This window comes from Alosa alosa, chromosome 8 (genome assembly GCF_017589495.1).
Source record: "Alosa alosa isolate M-15738 ecotype Scorff River chromosome 8, AALO_Geno_1.1, whole genome shotgun sequence".
NCBI classification, from domain to species: Eukaryota; Metazoa; Chordata; class Actinopteri; order Clupeiformes; family Clupeidae; genus Alosa; species Alosa alosa.
In genome coordinates, this window is record NC_063196.1 from 4,818,148 (window position 1) to 4,836,007 (window position 17,860).

General features: G+C 40.3%; 1 protein-coding gene across 3 annotated transcripts; it reads right to left on the minus strand.

Annotated features, from left to right (window-relative positions):
• Positions 1–2,329: 2,329 nt before the first annotated feature.
• On the minus strand, positions 2,330–17,829 carry LOC125299632 (ankyrin repeat and SOCS box protein 2-like). 3 transcript variants are annotated; one of them, XM_048250986.1, is made up of 9 exons: positions 16,448–17,829; positions 12,034–12,359; positions 10,412–10,584; positions 9,874–10,029; positions 9,476–9,721; positions 7,222–7,393; positions 4,676–5,249; positions 4,375–4,522; positions 2,330–3,292 (listed from the first exon to the last, which is right to left on the minus strand). In XM_048250986.1, exons 2-9 carry the CDS (start codon positions 12,351–12,353, stop codon positions 3,126–3,128), a joined length of 1,956 nt encoding a protein of 651 aa, XP_048106943.1. In that variant the 5' UTR covers positions 12,354–12,359; positions 16,448–17,829; the 3' UTR covers positions 2,330–3,125. The 3 variants fall into 3 exon arrangements, with proteins under 3 accessions (XP_048106943.1, XP_048106942.1, XP_048106945.1); XM_048250985.1 differs by lacking the exon at positions 16,448–17,829 and adding an exon at positions 14,379–14,645; XM_048250988.1 differs by lacking the exons at positions 2,330–3,292; positions 16,448–17,829 and adding exons at positions 4,093–4,245; positions 14,379–14,645.
• Positions 17,830–17,860: the final 31 nt, after the last annotated feature.

A 17,860-nucleotide genomic window follows, 5' to 3' on the forward strand; every position in this document is an offset into this window, starting at 1 on the left:
ATTCGGCACATAACTGTACATAAAAATGTACTTGAACTTGAACTTGCTTATAGCTACCTTTAAAAACAACTTCTGCTTCAAATCGAAAGCACAATGGCAATTTTGCCTTGCTGCTGCTCCTGACAGCGTTTTGGACAGGCACTGGTGTGTCTTGCTACTCTAAACCAATTCTGTGAGGTTTTCAAGTTAGTCAGTCATGAATAGGTTGAAAATTAGGTTGCATTCACGTATTTGGGACAGGTTATCGGAATGGACTCTTGTCATTATGATCATAATTAAAAATGTAGAATGTTATTGAAATCTATTCATGTACTTCCTGTGTGATGCCTTCTAAAAATACTCTGCTGAATATAATAAGTATTATCTGTAGGTCATTAAAAGCAACAACACACTCATCAACACAACACTCCTCCAGAGTCTACAGTGGTCCCCAAACTTTTTCTTCCGAGGGCCAGCTCACTATGCCTGGCTCTAAGAGAGGGCCAGAGACTCGGAGTATATCAGTAACCATAAATAGCTTAGCGCTGTGAACAAAGGCAGTCTACCTTAGTTGAATATTCCATTACATTTAATCTATAGGCTATTACAATTTAATGCCATTGTTATCTGTGTTTATATTGCCATCTTGCCATATCAGTGTAAAATGTAGCTCAAATGAAATAATACTAATAATAGCATTCTCAAAACTATAAGCAGGGAGTCCCAAAAGTATATTTTGAACTCTGAACTTTGCATACACAGCTGAAGTTGTGAACAAGCAATATCCTACAAATAAAGTTCTCAAACTATGAGTTTTATGAAGTGGTGGCAGAAACATCTGAAATGACCACCATTCTAACTTTTACTTACCTGATGAGAACTTTGTGAACTCTGTATGAATATTTGAACGAGTGAATAAAAAATATAAATAATTATACCAGAAAGTTTCAGAATTATGACTTGAATAGAAGTTAGTTAGTTATTAACAATTAATTGAACAACTTTTAGAATACTTTGAGCACTGATGCAGTCAGCAGAGGCCTCTTACATTGTTTGCAGGTACAGTAGGCCTACTATTCATGTCATTCCGTTTTCGATGGCAAACGCGAAACTGCGCCAAAACAACCACCAGTGGACAAAAAGAGTATTACATGTGTACTGTTAAGACCCGCCATAGAGAATGAATGGGGGAAATTACGGAGGTTATAGTTTGACGATGTCGTACTGCCGTGCGGGCCGGATCCTATATACCACGGACATGTTTTGGGGGGCCACCTAAAATGAGGTGGCGGGCCGTATGCCGTAGTTTGGGGACCACTGGTCAGAACTCTACACTCTTCTCTGTATCCATTCTGCCCTTGTGCAATGTGTCAACTTTCACTGACCCTTGTTGTACAACGTATAACAGTCATTTCACAGACTGAATGTTGTTTAGAATTTACTTTAGTTTCTGTTTTGAAGCTCATTTGACAGCCACAATTACTTTGAGTTAAGGCATAACAGAAGGATCCACAAAATGAAGCCTTTGACATTTTCTAGGCTACAGTAGAAAATATGGCATGTCATGTCTGAGAGAATCTTTCCTACATGTGTTAATATAAAATTGTTTCTACTATCCATGTCTTGATATAATATAGAAAAAGAAAGAAAACTCCATTTGGACCCTTGCAATGACCATCTTTATTTAGCAGTTTACAACAGTAAAAAGCATGTATATTTACAAATATGTGTTTTGTGATATGTTTACAAATGTTACCTACCTGCAACAAGTCACATGGCTGAGGTGCTATGTGGAGTTTATTGTTTGTTTGTTAAAAACATCCAAAAATATCCTCGAAATAGGAACATTTGTGAAGAAACAACCTCTTTGATGTAATGTCAAAATGTCTTTCCTGCTGTGTTTTCCAAATATCACATAGACTCATGGAGCCCATTCAATATGTCTTCACTTCTGCTACCTTGGCTAGCTATCATTAGCTACAATAGCGTTTATGGCTTAGTGTGCTTTCCGTTTCCATTTCCAATCGCCATAGACGAAACTCTCGTCCCACCTTGCAAATCGCTGGAACCCGATACCTCATGGTCATGGCATTTCCTTCTTTGGAATTCCTGTAGCTGAGCTGTGTGGGCTGGTGTATGTCAATTTTGGGGCATATTACACAAATGCTGATGCCAGTGTTTCCCATACATTGACTAATCTGTGGCGGGGCGCCACGAAATAAAAATCGGCCGCCACAGATGAATATTCTATGTTAAATTGAATTTAATTTACATTAAATATAAGGTCAAATCCTTGCATTGCCAATCCTCTGCATGTGCATTTAACAAAATATTCACGATTGTTGAAGGATTGTTGTTGCCACATAGAAGCATTGCATAGAAGACGTCTGGCTAAATTGCTATTAAATCCGCTTAGCATCGTGACCATGCTGTGCAAATTTGTTCAAAACTGCTGCATTGAAGTGAACTCTGCTTGATGTATGCCTCCTTGACTCAAGATGTGTTTCCATGATATGGCTTTCCTCCCAAAGTCTCAGCATAAACATAAACTTGTGTCATATAATTGGGAAAACTCAGACACACAATATTAGCTTTTACCTAATTTCCATTCCGTGCCTGGATGGAAGCTTTGTTTGTGTTAAAAGTTCTATTGAGTGTTAGGCTGAATCTCGATGTCCCCCCTAAGGTCTAAGTCCTGAACCCTAAGACTTAACTTTTTATAAGTGATTGCGTTTGAGGTTGTAAGGGTTTCATGGCTGTTGTTTACTGATGTTTTTTTTTTTTAACTTCCAGCCTCGCTTTGGGTAACCTTGTGTTTCGTGTCATGAATTGTGGGTAAATCCATTCGGTAAAGTCTGCACCAATGCCAACTTACGGAAAGGGTGAGAGCAAGCCCTCATGCACTTCACAAGTCTTTCATTAAAGTATGTGAGTCTGTGAGGGGGACATCGAGATTCATCCATTGTCAGTGCGCTGTTCAACTATACTATGCGCTTTGCTCAGTGCAGCAAATCACTATTGGAAGTAATTTGTTTCAGAGTGTGGTGGTGCTGTTGTCACATTGCATCTGTGTTGACTGAGAGAGTCAATCCTGAAAGAGCTGTTCCATATCTCTGCAACTGAAAGTGAATATGTAGCCAACACACTTAGTCTAAACCACAATGCAAGAAATCCTGAGACTCTCTGTTGTCGTAGAACAGGTACTTGATGAGTCGTCCAGGCAGAGGAAGGCTGGTCATTCTCCTCAGTCTCTGACATCCTACCCACTGACGGATCTTCACTCGGCACAGATGGAGCAGGGAGGAAGGTGGTCCTAAGTTTCAAGGACATTTCAAGGTCATTGGATTTTTGAGTGCTGTGAGAACTTTTTGGGAAAATGTCCGTCAATGAAGGTTAAGCACAGTAATCCATTGGTATATACTTTATAGACTCAACCAATAAGGTAGTGTACTTGTGGGAACATAGCTTATGGCAGTGTTTCTTAACTGGTGGGTCAGGACCCAAAAGTGAAGTATGAATTTACTTTTGTTGAGGACAAGGGACAGAAACCCAAAGTGTGTGGACTGAACTGCTGGCACATGAGAACATGAAACCATCAAAACTAAAACGGCAATGGAAAAAAAACACACTGTCAAAGACAAAGCCGGCAAGTACTTTGAAAGGCAACACAGTAGTTGAGGACTTGGCAAATGTGCCTAACATCGGCATGTTCCACACAAGTACAGGCACTTTCAGCACTCTACGCTACCTCCTAGTTCAACGCATCAGTTGGCTTAAGTGCTAAAATGACAATAGGAAATTGAAGGTCCCAAGGCCAGACCAACACTGGCATTTGGAACATCTCAAGTGCAGCCAATGAAACACACAATAATCATTACATTATTTTAAAGCTGGAGTTGGCAAGATTTTTTTTATCATATTCACTGAAACCGACACTATGCAGAACAACATAAATCAGCCGGTTTTAGAAAAAACCCCGCACTTCTACCTCCACCTAGAGCCTGTTATTTGTTTTGCAAAAATCCACAGCTCCCGTTTCTTTTGGTCCAATCAGAGCAGGGCTGTGTGAGATCTGACCGTCAATCACAGTCTGGTGCAGTATGGTGCAGTCTGGTGCGCACTGACGAGCACAAACTCGATGAGAGTGTGCTCGGTGGTCGTGGGGGAGGGGCATGAGAGTTGTAAACATTCAAAATTTTGGTTTTCCCCTCAATCTGTCAGACTTGCCAACTACAGCAAACAGTGCACTCACTCAACTTCATTATGCTAGAGTAGAAATGAAAGGTCAGTCATAGATTAATTTTCCAAAAGGTGGACAGCCATCAGTTGATTAGTTTTGGGTTCAATAACCATTTGGACATAAAATGAAGACTACCAGGAAGGAAAAGCACATACTTGATTTGATGTATTCCCAGTCCTTGTTGCTGTCCAGAAGTTCAATCAGTCTTGAACACAATTTCACATGACCCACATAATCTAACAGGAGATCAATTATAGGTCCAGCCCATGGAGAGTGAGAAGGATCTGCCATCACTTCACAGAACTGAAAATAAAAATAAAAAGATAGCTCAAAATTTGGAAATAGGATAAGATAGCTCAAAATTTGGAAATACTTGGCCAATAACCCTGATTTACATACATTTATTTACATTTACAGAAGGTTATACATGAATTCAAAGAATACTTTCCCCCTGACCTGTATTGTTGTGGTATGAGGATCTTCAGTTCTATACATGTGCAGACTATCCCAAGTGGGATGTCTGATCTTGACAGGAGGATGTGGGCCGTTTCCATACACACAAGTGAAACAAGCATTGGCATCACATCCATTATCCAAAATGAGCTTGAACATGAGTCTATACTTCATACAGAAGAGGAGCACCCCAGGGAAGGTGGTTGGGTGTGTTGGCAAGCAGGCATTCACATTTGCACCATGCTCCATCAGCAAGGATGCCATCTCCATATTACCCTTTCTCACTGCTACCAGAAGAGGGTTGAAGACATCCAGATTGGGGTCAGCACCAGCCTCTAACAGCATGGAGGCTGCTTCTACGTTGCTGCTGCGCACAGTGAAGTAGAGTGCTGTGGTGCGACGGTCCTCATACATCATAGAATAGTCCACTGACAGCTGAGTGTTGACATCACAGCCTGCCTCAATGAGAACCTCCAAGATCCCATCTCTGTTCCGCTCTGCTGCAAGGTGGAGTGGACTAATACCACTGCGTCTCACAACTATTGTGCAGGTATGTGGAAGCAACAGCAACACAACTCTGTCCAGACAGTGAAAAGAAGTTGACATTACAGTAAATGAAGAGGCTTGTAGCAGCAATGAAATAGTGGTAACACTTTACTTGATGGGTGAGTTCATAACACATTCATAGCAGCTGTCATAAACTGCACATAAAGCCTTCATGACTGTTTCATGAGACATGACTCAACATTCATACCAAACCTTTCATGAATGTGGAAGACAGAATGACAACAACTTGTCAAAATAAAAGTCCATCGCAAAGCAGCATTGCCGTTTTTGTTCCAAATCTCTTACCTGATCACATCACATCTGAGTCAACAGGCTACTCCAGTGCCAAAAAGTCAGAACATGGTCAAGCAAATAATTTTTGTTTCATAAAAATGTATTTGTTTTATGATGTAACCTTTGCAGATGATTTCTCATTTTTTGCTACTGGGAATGTCCAACTGCTCCAGGTTACACAAATACGGGTCAGCTGAATGTAGGCTAGTTTACCTCCCAGTGTTAAACTCTGTGATTACGAATACTTCACAACTTGTATAGTAAAGTGACATTTGATGTAGACTTCATAAGATATTCATGAAATATTTACAAAGGCTGGAGTGATTAAATGAATGGTTTCCAGGTTACACAAACAGGGAAAGGAACAAAAACAGCAATGCTGCCTTGCGATTGTTGGACTTTTTGACAAGTTGTTGTCATTCTGTCTTCCACATTCATGAAAGGTTTGGTATGAATGTTGAGTCATGTCTCATGAAACAGTCATGAATGCTTTATGTGCAGTTTATGACAGCTGCTATGAATGTGTTATGAACTCACCCAACTAAATCATTCATTACACTGGCTACCAATTACTTTAATATGTCTCTTAAACTTTTGGTGCATAGCATGATAGCAATAATGGTTCAGTCACTATACAACTCAATAAACTTGTGATAACTAAAAAAGAGCATGTAAAGCAAATGACTTTCAATGTATGCCTTTAATACGCCGTTAGTGGCTAGTTATAAGTCGTTCTGATTAGGTCATTATAACCGTCGCTGGCACGGTCATATAGGATTCTTTTTCTTTCTTTCCGTCATCAACTTTCTGAATTTTTGGTCAACAATTCCTGGGGCATCAAAACACCGGTGTACATGAAACATGGTGGACATGTACTGTATCCCCACTAGACTTTTATGGAAAGTAACTATTTGGTCCCCGGGGGCAACCCCCTTGCTTTGGGCAGTTGGGTGCTGCCGGGCAGTTTTCGGTAAATAACTACTGAATCGTTGCACCCAAGATGACTACATTTTTGTGGTATGTTGATCTTAAGGGGCTAGGCTGCATCAACTTAGCCCATAACCACTCAATTGTAATGTTGCAACCCCCAACCCCCCCAGTAAAAAATTAACATGCAAAAACATGCCACTTTAATCACCACTATCTTCAGCTGAGATGTACACCACACACACACACACACACACACACACACATGAACACCACGCACACACACACTCACTCACTAACACACAGAAGCACATTCACTAACACTCAGAAGCATTTATTTTTGCAGAGAGAATGTGCAGCACCGAGGGGCAGTCATATGTTGTTCCGCTATGTGGTACTTCTAGTTAGACCACACAGAACCTGTCAGCCTTGATAAAGGTAAATTATCAAGCTTTAAGTCATCAAGTTGATTTATGTGTGTACTTACAGCAACTGCGGCCAATGTGGGTGTGTAATTTAAGGGAGGTGTGTGTGTGTGTGTGTGTGTGTGGGGGGGTTATGGTTAGAGGTGCACCTGGTCTTGACAGTCTTGGTCTTGACCTCAACTTTGTCAGCCAACAAAGGTAAATTATCAAGATTTAGGTCATCAAGTCGATTTATGTGTGTTACAGCAACTGCAGCCAATGTGGGTCTAATTTAAGGGAGGTGTGTGTGTGGGGGGGGGGGGTTGGTAGGGTAGGTATGAGTGTTTCACAGTTTAAACACATCTTGAGACCACTCACCGCACATGTCCATTCTTTGATGCAACATGAAGAGGGGTCAGTCCTGCTTTAGTTGTTTTGTTCACATCTACTCCTCTGGACAGAAGCAGCCTCACCACCTCCTCATGGCCATTCTTGGATGCTTCATACAAAGCTGTTGCTCCATCGTTAGCTTCAGTGTTAATATCTCCTCCTAAAACGTACGCAAGAGATGGCTCATGAACTTTTATAAGAATGAAGAAGAATAAAGAAAGTAACTGGATCATGACATTATTCAATAGGTATGTGTGTAGGTAAGCCAAAACATGGTCGAGGGAATAAATAGTGAACGGAGGACTTAATCAGAAATATTCAGCACTACAGGCCCACAGTAACCTCCACAATGCGGTTTATGCCGAACATCAAAAAGCCACAATGAAAGTTTTTCACACATAGATCTCTCTTTCACGAGGTCACCGAGTATTGTAGGTACGAAAAAACAAACAATCAGTTGTTCCAACCAACAGCTAGAGCTGCCAGGCATCTACAGTGCTACACTCTGGGGGCATGTTCATGAGCCCCCTAGCCTGGCAGGCCATCCTATATCATTGAAATGTATAGTCTGGAATCGAACCATTCACCTTGCTTAATCCAAGGGGCGGGCAGAGAATTGTCTTTCAAACTGCCAGGGCATGCAATAGGCCAGCGCTACGACCATATCCGTATATGTCGGTCGGCAAAACGTCAAATACATCCTTCTTCGAAAGGAATGACTTAAGTGCATTGTGTTGCTCAACTTTCAAAGAAAAGCACAAGTCCAACTCCTCCAAAGTTGTCGCCAACGCCAATTCAAACAACCGCTCTTCGTTCGCCATAGCCACCTTCCTTGTTGTTCACCGTCGCAGGACTGCCGTTATCCTGTTAAGCCCGCCTTAAGACTCTCTAACAAAATAGAGCGCTGTGATTGGATGACGTCCACGGCGTCAGCCAATAGAAATCCCTATGGTTTGATACTAGACGTACAGGCTGAGCAAATTAATTTGCCGCCGCTAGGGTGCGTCTAGATTTCTAGGCTATGAGCCCCCATGTTCATGTGACAAATGCCCTTCAACAACACAAGAGAATAAATGAAAGGTATGTTGACCTCCATAAGTGAGGGAATAGTTCTCAAATAAATAAAACAAATAAAATAGCTACTCATATTAAGATGACCATATCCACAGTATATTTAAATTCTACAGTATATTAAATTAAATTGCTGATCAACTGAAAATGTTACAAACTTGCCTGGATGAGGACCCAAGATTACCTCGTGAGGAGGATGGTAAATGAAGCAAAGTTTGCTGAATGCTCCTCAGATTTTGACCAGAGTAGTCTTCTATGGTCAGATGACATGAACATTTCTCTGTCCCACCCCCTCTCTCTCTCTCTCTCTCGTCTATCTTCACTGTCCTATAATCTGCATAAAAGGCAAAAGCCCCAACATAAATTTACAAAAAGAATGAAAAACGTTTTGTGTATTTAATTGAATCAGAAGACTTTTCACAGAGACAAACTCTTTAGTGTTCCCTCCTTTCGTGGAGCTGTCATGGGCAGCTGTGGCCTACTGGTTAGCGCTTCAGACTTGTAACTGGAGGGTTGCTGGTTCGAACCCCGACCAGTAGGAATGGCTGAAGTGCCCTTGAGCAAGGTACCTAACCCCTCACTGCAAGGGGCGGATTATAAACTTTTGGGCCCCTGGGTCCAGATGTATTAAGGACCCCTCACTTATTGTCGTATATGTGGGAGGGGGGGTTGGGGGTCCTCCCCCAGAAATTTTTTAATTTGTTTGATGTGATTTCCTGTATTCTGGTGCATTTTGGGGATAGCCAATATTAAATTCAATCAGATTCATAGCCTACATCCTGATGTGTTGATATTGAGGCAATGATTCCATGCAAAGGCTTGGGCCTGGGCCCGGTAGGCCCGTGCAGTAATCCATCCCTGTTCACTGCTCTGGGATTAGTGTGTGTTTCACTAATTCACGGATTGGGATAAATGCAGACCAAATTTAGCTCACAGGATCAAAAGAGTTTACTAAATACCCCCATTCATAAAAATCTTTCTGAATTTCCTTTAGCTCCTTCTCACATCATGCCAGATGTTTTCTCTCAACTGCATTTAGTTTAGTAATAGTCTTAATCGTGAGTTAATGAGTAATAGTGTTCAAAAGGAATCACTGAACCCTCTCAGAGTAAAGACTTCCTATAGGGAAAATTCTTCTAGGCAAATAGTTCAGAATCTTGATGAAACTCACCACATGAAATGAAGAATCTCAGTAGTTCTGTGGATCCTATCATGGCGGCTGTGAACAGCGGATCAATCCCATAACTGTTTTTGGCCCCTATGTGCGCTCCAGCTTCCACCAGTAACTTACAACAGTTGACATTTCTGTTTGCCACTGCTTCATGTAAAGGAGTCATTCCCTTTTCATTGCCCCTTGATATACTCCCTCCAGATTTCAGAATAAGCTTCACCATCTTCTCATCTTCCCTTTCACAGGCTGGAACACACAACAGCAATTGTTTAGACATAAGATCAGACATATTTAATTATTGGTGTCTGCTGTTAGTGTTTTAGACATACTGGAAACAGACATAACTTTATTTGGTCATAAGTCTGAAAATACTTATGAACTGTATTTTATTTTTATACCTTTGAAGAGAGCTGTCTCGCCTGTTGTTTTGGCAATGTTAGGATCTCCTCCAGCTGCAATCAGAAACTGGGCACATGAAAGATGTTTACAAGCAACGGCCAACATCAGAGGGGTTTGGTTCTTGTGGGTGCCCTTGTTGATTAGTTTAGGAAAAGCTATAATTTGTTGGGACAGAGAAACGACAAATTAAATTACCAGAATAACTACTAGTAGTGTAGTGTCACAGCCATAAAAAGAGAGTGTACAAAATAACAGTACACTCTTAAAACAAATGTGTTTAAAACAACACAACTTGTGTTGCTTTTAACACATCTCTATGTCCAGATAGGGACAACACAATTTGTGTTGTTTCTAACACATTGCTTTTGTTAAATGGATATAACCCAACAAATGGAAATTGTTTTTTTAAATACATTTCTGTCCAGATAGGGATGACACAGTTTGTAACACATTCGTTTTAAGAGTGTACCTACCTACTACCCACAATGACATCAATATTTACTCAATGTGAAAACAATTTTTTTTTTTCAGTTATACCTTTTGCCAGCACCTTCAAACACTCCAAAGAACCCTCGTATGCAGCCTTATGCAAGTGTATCCATCCTTCCGTATCTGGTTTGCACAGACTCTCAGCTGGCATTCTGCATACAATTTTACTCACTGTTTCGGCATCATTCTTCAAGATGGCAGAATTTAATTTGGCTATATCACTGCAATAAAAAAGTAATTTCCATTAATTAAAGGTTTTGTGTTAACTAGCTAAATGGGTGATTAGTGTACCATAGTTACTAGTGCATTCTAAAGTGTGAGATGACTTAGACTTGAAGAAGCAGCCGTAATACTGCAGAGCCTAAACGTAGTGATTTTTCATGAAGTGGGATCTTTACTCCACAGATTTAACTGTAACCTCCAAGGATTTCCTTCTCCTTTTCCATTCAAGTATCTTCTCCCTGTCTCCACTAAAGAAATGTTTACTTCCCTTTTCCTCACTTGGGACTTGTTCACTTGGGACTTGTTCAGACTGTACTGTCAGAAATAACAGAAGTTGAGCAGATTAGTGCAGAACTCTAGAAAATTCAAACATAGGTCATAAATTATTATGCCCATTGTCATATTATAAATAAACTTTTGATGATTTTCAAGAAATATATTGCCATAAACCACAATCGGCAGTCCCAACAAGTTGTAGAATTGGTTCAATTATAAATATGGCCAGTAAAATCATACTGAACCCCCAGAGGCAGATGGTGGAACTGTACACAACACACACTAAGAGGAAAGCCCTACAGATAGTCCAGGATCCTTTTCATCCACTACATCACACTTTTGAAAGACTCCCTTCAGGAAGAAGATATAGAGTGCCTACATCAAGCAGAAACATTTTATGTTTAACTGATATTATTTACTGCTTTTTTATTGACATCAACCTCTTTTGCACATTTCCATGTCTCCATATGTTGTACTTGCTGTGTAGACTTGCTTGTGTGTGCTATATGTTGTACCTGCTGTATAGTCTTTGTGTGTGTTTGCATTATGTTGTTGTACCTGCTGTGTAGTCTTTGTTTGTGTCTGCTTTATGTTGTACCTGTTGTGTAGTCTTGCTTGTGTGTGTTACATGTTTGTGGGGCCAAAGATGAATTTCCACAGTAGTGGACAATAAAGACCTCTAATCTTCAACAGGAGAGAGGTGACAGTGTAGGAAATGGTAAAAAAGTCTTCAACAGGAGAGAGGTGACAGTGTAGGAAATGGTATAAAAACCTGCTCAAATCGACCACTCAAGTTGAACCTTACAGTTCTTGAGATACAGCAATTTTGGGAGAATTTGAAGACACATTGAGCATAATAAAGAAAATTCATTGTGGTTTGCAGCAGAGCCACCTTATAGATTTTCTTCAAGTCTGGTACTGTTTATATAAGTCATTAAGAATTTGCCTATTTGATTTCATAAAATTTTACCATTGGCATCCTTTTTTCAGTGAGCCAATTGGCACCTCATGGCATGGTAGCAGAATTAGTGAAAAACAATTACACACAATTCTTAGGTGTTTTGTGGGGGGAAATAAGGAATTGGAAGAATTGGAATACAATGTTTTTTATTTCTTAATGGACCCCTAATGATCTTTTCTACATACAGCACAGCTACAAAGTTTCACCTCACCTGCTGAGATTGTCTGTCTGGGGTGGAAGTGCAGGGGGAGGGACATTCAGAGTGTGTATAGCATCTGGTCTCCTGGCTGCAAATTCACTTTGGACCACATGAAATGTAGGTATGCGGACATCTTGAGAGGGCACCAATTGCGTTTGTGTAGGTGGTGAATATGCCGACTGATGAGCAGGTTGAGAAGGACCGTAGGCATCTGTTAGGCTTCGTTCAACAGCCAGCTGAATCAGCTCTTCTTCAGAAAAGTGACTATAGACACTATAGTCTTCAAAAGCTAGGTCAGTGGGCATTTGCCAACTGACACTAGAGAATGCCATGGTGGGCTACACAAGAAAAACAAACAAACACTTATTTTTTCAATTTCCAATTAGTTCAGTTTATGGATGACAGTGTGATCATCCACACATGTTACACAATTACACAAAATATTTAAACTTATTCACTTAGTTTTGAATTATAAGGAAAGTAATATGTATAGACTTGTGTTGCCTTAGCAGTGATACAGAATAAATATCATTTCAGCTATACATGATGTGACAACAACATTGTTTGTGCAATTGGTTGGGGACTTCTCAAAGCGGACTATCAAAAATTTTAGCCTAATTAACATGATATAACATCATTCAGGATTCAGCAGCAATGCACAATTGGCTGGAAGCAGCCGCAGTACGCACAGCATGTTCTACACAGGATCTGTAAATACTCTCACACCCCTCCCTCCTCAAATGCCAGCAAAAATATGCTGACGAGGACAAAATGCACTTTACAGGAAACTCAATGTTTCAATTTCATCTGACAAGGTGGGTTAAACATACATTTATTTTCCTGAAGGTTAATGGCATCAACACATTTCCTAGACAGTAAATACTATAAGAGAGGGTTATCTCCCTCCCAATATAAATGAAATAACAAAATATAGTTGTTTTAATTGATTAACAGGGTTCAAGAATTATGGCTGAAGTGGCCACTGTCCCCTGCCACTTGCCTACCATCCTGTGCCATTTTCCTACTGTCCCACACCACTCACTTTTACTTATTGCAGCGCCAGATTAGGCCACTTTGTTTCTGCACAGAGCTTCTATGTGCCATTATGAATGAGGTAAAAATTTGGTTGTTTAATTCAGGAGCTTCCAAGGAATCAGAGGAATTCCATACGAAGCCTAAGATATGACTCAAAACATAAATGTGCTTATTGTAGCGCCCCCTAGAATCATGGTGAGATAATTAAAGGAATACGCCACCCCTAGGTGAGGGTTTTCAGATGCTGCGTGATGTCTTTGCGCCTGGCAGCGGTGCTTTGCCGGTGCTATGCCCGAAAATAGTTCCAAATCTAAATTGGTCTAGTAAATCCCTTCGTGTTAATTTGCATTTATATTTGTACTCGATGTGAATGTACAGGTTACGAGAAATAATTAAAAAAATGTTGAGTTATTTGATTCACTTTTGCAACGACATGCTAGCTGGCAGCGCTGGATTACAGCGACTACGCTAAGATAAAGCTAACCGGGCCGTTTCTAGATTAGGACCATGGCTGGGTCGGCTATAAAACGCTTTGGCTCACTCATCCAACTCTAGGGACTGCGGGGAGAGACCCAATTTCACCTAGGGGTGGCGTATTCCTTTAAAGTTATGCAAGATCCCTGCATGGCTAGGAAGGTATGAAGTTTTTGCTGTCCAACAACGTTTTGGACAGAAAAGGGAAACAAGAATAATCCTTGCAAAAACAATAGGGTTCCCGCAGCTTGTCTGCTTGGACCCTTAATTATTTTATAGCAGATGAAGCCCAGAAAATAGCTAGTGAAGTTGACAGAGCTTGATCTACATTTCTTCTGCATTTTACAGTAGTTAGTAACTGTGTATTTCGTTAAATAGCCTACTGCGCAGTCTGTGACTGATGCCCACAACCCCACCATCACCCATCCACCCAATCTGTGCATACATCCCCATGAAGAGAGTTACTGTAGGTGCTTGGCTAACCAGTTACTGTACATATACAACCTCAGGTCAAAGCTTTGATGTGTCTAGTAAATGCATTGTTTAGACAGAGGTTGGACATACTGATTCATACTACTAGCTGTGGATGGTTCTTAAATACTCAGCTAAAATGTTTATATTACACACTCCATTCACTTGTTAGTGCTTCTGTATACATGTACATTCAGTTGCATTGCTGAGCAGTAGGTTGTGTATAACAAAAAATAATATCACTATGTGAAAATGGATTTTGTGAAATGAAAGAAAAAGTACTGATGAAGTACTGATATTACATACATTTCTGAAACAAGTTCTTATTTGAAACATAAAAATAACACCTAAAGAGAACAATTAAACAGCTGACTCACCAATTCAGAAATACTCTCCTCTGTTAAGTGTTAACGGTTGAGTTGTTTTGATCCTTTCCTTTGTTATTCTGCCTGTCTGTGGTGTGTGTGTCACTCTGTTCTTTAAAATGAATTTAAGGGCTTCTTGAATCTAGTTTAACAGACATATGACCCTCTTTTGGTATGCTAGCAGTGGAGACGATTTGGCCTGCCCCTGAAATGACAGTCTTGACATTATCATGCAGTGTTTTATAGCTCGAGACATAACTCCGTGATGAGATCAGGCATTTAACAACTCCTCTGTGGAACAGTTGGAAAACAATGAACAGCAGATAAATCAGTTAGATAAATCTCATAATAAGTCAAAACATTATATATATATATATATATATATATATATATATATATATATATACACACACACACACACACAATATACTAAATATATATATATGTGTATAACGCAATAGGTTATGTAGGAGATGGCTACAGTATACTGTCTTTAATGATGTTGAGGGCCCTCCTGTTGACCATAGTGCAGCAATCGCAAGGCTGTTCAAGTGTGCCACACTCATCCCCATATTCTCTAGCAGGTTGCAAAACAACAGAATGTAACCTAATCAACAAGTTCTTTTGTACTCATGTACAGCCACATACACAAACTACAGTAACTTCTCACTCAGATTAAGATATAGGCTAACAAAATGTTTGCCTAATTTTCCCCAGAAAAGTGTGTCAAGATAACACCTCCCTCTCCCTCTCTTATCTTATTCCTGCCAGACTGTATTTAACAACAAGCTACAAAGTGTGCACCTCCGTGAGAGGTATAAATAATTAGTGGCGGTCATGTTACGTAATGCTATGTGGTACGTCAAGTTTATGATTAAGGACAACATAATAATAGCACGACCACCCACATGCACACACACAGACATGCCATCTCTGCACTCCTCCTGTTTAGAGAGGGAAAGAGTGAGTGGAGCAGGGATTGAGATGAATGGTGAGGTAAAAGCTAGAACAAACCTGATGATTAAGAATGAAAGAGGTGATGCAGCACTAGAGAAGTGGAGCACATCCCCTGGGATTCATCAGTATGGTTTACATTGACATTTCTACATCTCTAGCAGATGCTTTTATCCGAGGCGAATGACATATGTCATCTATATGTGCCATTCTCTCCAGCTCAACTTGGGGTTAAGTGCCTTGCTCAAGGGTACAATGGTGGAAGCCAGGAATTAAACCCACAACTTTTTAGGCTACTGCATGCTAGCCCAGCACCTTAGCCACTATGCTACCAGTAACTGTTTCTCTTGACAGAGGCAATTGCACAACCTGTGGCAAACACATGTATAAATGCCTCAAGGTGGTCAAAAGAGGTTATATCAGGTCTCGACACAAACAACACTGTAACTGTTATTTAACTGTAACTGTAATTTACAGAATCTGCTATAAAACTTTATAACAAAGATGCCATCATTGCCATCATCAAGATGTCCATGAAGCACTATAATGCTTTGCGACACTTCAATCTGTAAAGGCTTATACAGTAACATCATAATGCTTCATGGGTGCAGTCATGAGTATATATACTAATGACAATAATTATGAGGCTTTATGAATGCTTTATAACCCTTTATGAGTATATTTATAATGATTTATGAATACTAGGTTCATAGAAAGTGTTACCAAGAATTATTTTCTCTTGTTCCACAACCACATATTTGAGCCCATTGCATTTTAGTATCAGAACATTAGGGGTTTGTTGATTAACAGATAATGCTATGTATGCCATGTATAGCTAATATTGCAAAAACACTGTCCTTTATGTTTAGAAGAGGTACGATTTCTGAGTTTTGGAAACAGAACTGTTTGTTTGGAATGAATACAAACCAAACTACTATAACATTAAAGCTGAGGAAAAGGAACAGTCAGGTCGAAACCCCAGTGTAGAGCTGTCATGAACTCCATTTCTACTTCACTCCTGTTTTCACAGGCTTTTCATATGCTGCTAAACTTCATCTCATCTCAGACCTCAAATGTAGACTGTTTGAGCTCTTTCATCACCTCATTCACCTGGCTCTCAAACTCACCTTTCCCTTTGTTGTTTGCTGGTCCCTGCAGAGCTAGGGGTGCTGTGGGAGCTTGTGGAGTGCAGGATAGATTGGTGCTCCTGGGTCTCATCAGGGGCCAAACACATAAGGTCAGGCCAGGGTCAGAAGATGCATCTGTGGCCAGAGGCACTGGAGTAGATAGGAAACTGGGACATACTTCAGTTACGTAAAAGGTAAAATTCATCAGGAGTCAGATGGGGTATCTTGGGACTAAAGGGGTCTTTCTTTATTTTACAGTTTACAACATTAAAAGGCATACACAAATTTGTACCATTGCATTTTCAAAAACAAGCAAGCTTAAGTCAATAGCATTTTAGCAAAGTAGGAGGCAAAAGCATGAGAAGGTGATGTTCTGTGCAATTCACATCAATCTTCAGCTATGTTTACACTACCTACAAGAAGCTACCTAACAGTTGGAACACACCTGAAAAGCTTATTTGGCTCAAATGTGTTTCCATATTACAGCTTTCCTCCAGGAGTCTCAATGCACACATAAACTTGTATTTGGGAAACTCAAGACACAATATCAGCTTTTCCTTCATTTTGTGCTTTGCTGAGTGTCCTATTGAGTGTTTGTCACTTTACACCACAGTGTTCAACTATGTTGAGCGCTTTGCTCGGAGCAGCAAAAAAATTGTCTTTGCGTGGGCAAAGGCTATTCACCTTATTCTGACACACCCATTTTAGAAATTTATTTTCTTACGCCTTGTGCTCAATCTTCCGGTCGGTTAGTTCCAGCTAATTAGCCTCATTAGGATAACACTGCAGAAGAAGTGGATGGAGAGGCTAACTTTGGAGGAAATGAAAACTGCCATCAGGAGGTCAAATGGCAATATTGTACTTTGCAACCCAAGGCTATTCACCTCTACGGTGTGGGTAGATGATATGCGACAGTGGCCTCCCGTATCGTATGGAGATATATTTCAGAGACGGACTGGCCATTCTCAGCGCAGTATGTCAATACATAATTGTCATAATATGTTCTTATAAAGTGCTTTTTTACCCAAATCCCAATGCATTCTTTGATTACATATTTACTATACAAGTTGAATTGGAAATAGTTGGTTTCAGAATGTAGCAGTGCTGTTGTTGCAGTGCAACTGTGTTGAGTGACACAGTCGATCCTGAAAGAGCTGCTCCATTTCTCTAGCCTAGAAATGCACCCTAGATGCACCCTAGCAGCAGCAAATTTAATTTGCTGCCTGGGCTAGTCTAGGCTTGTAAGCTGGAAAAATATAGCTTCAATAAGGCCAATCACATGGTGTATAGAGTCGGTACATAATGATTGATGGCAGAGTTGCAACGGTTCGGCGTGAATTCCCTGCTACTTGAAAATAAAGAAGATGGATGTTGCTGTTGTTGAACAGCATGACACGAGTTAAGCTTTTTTTA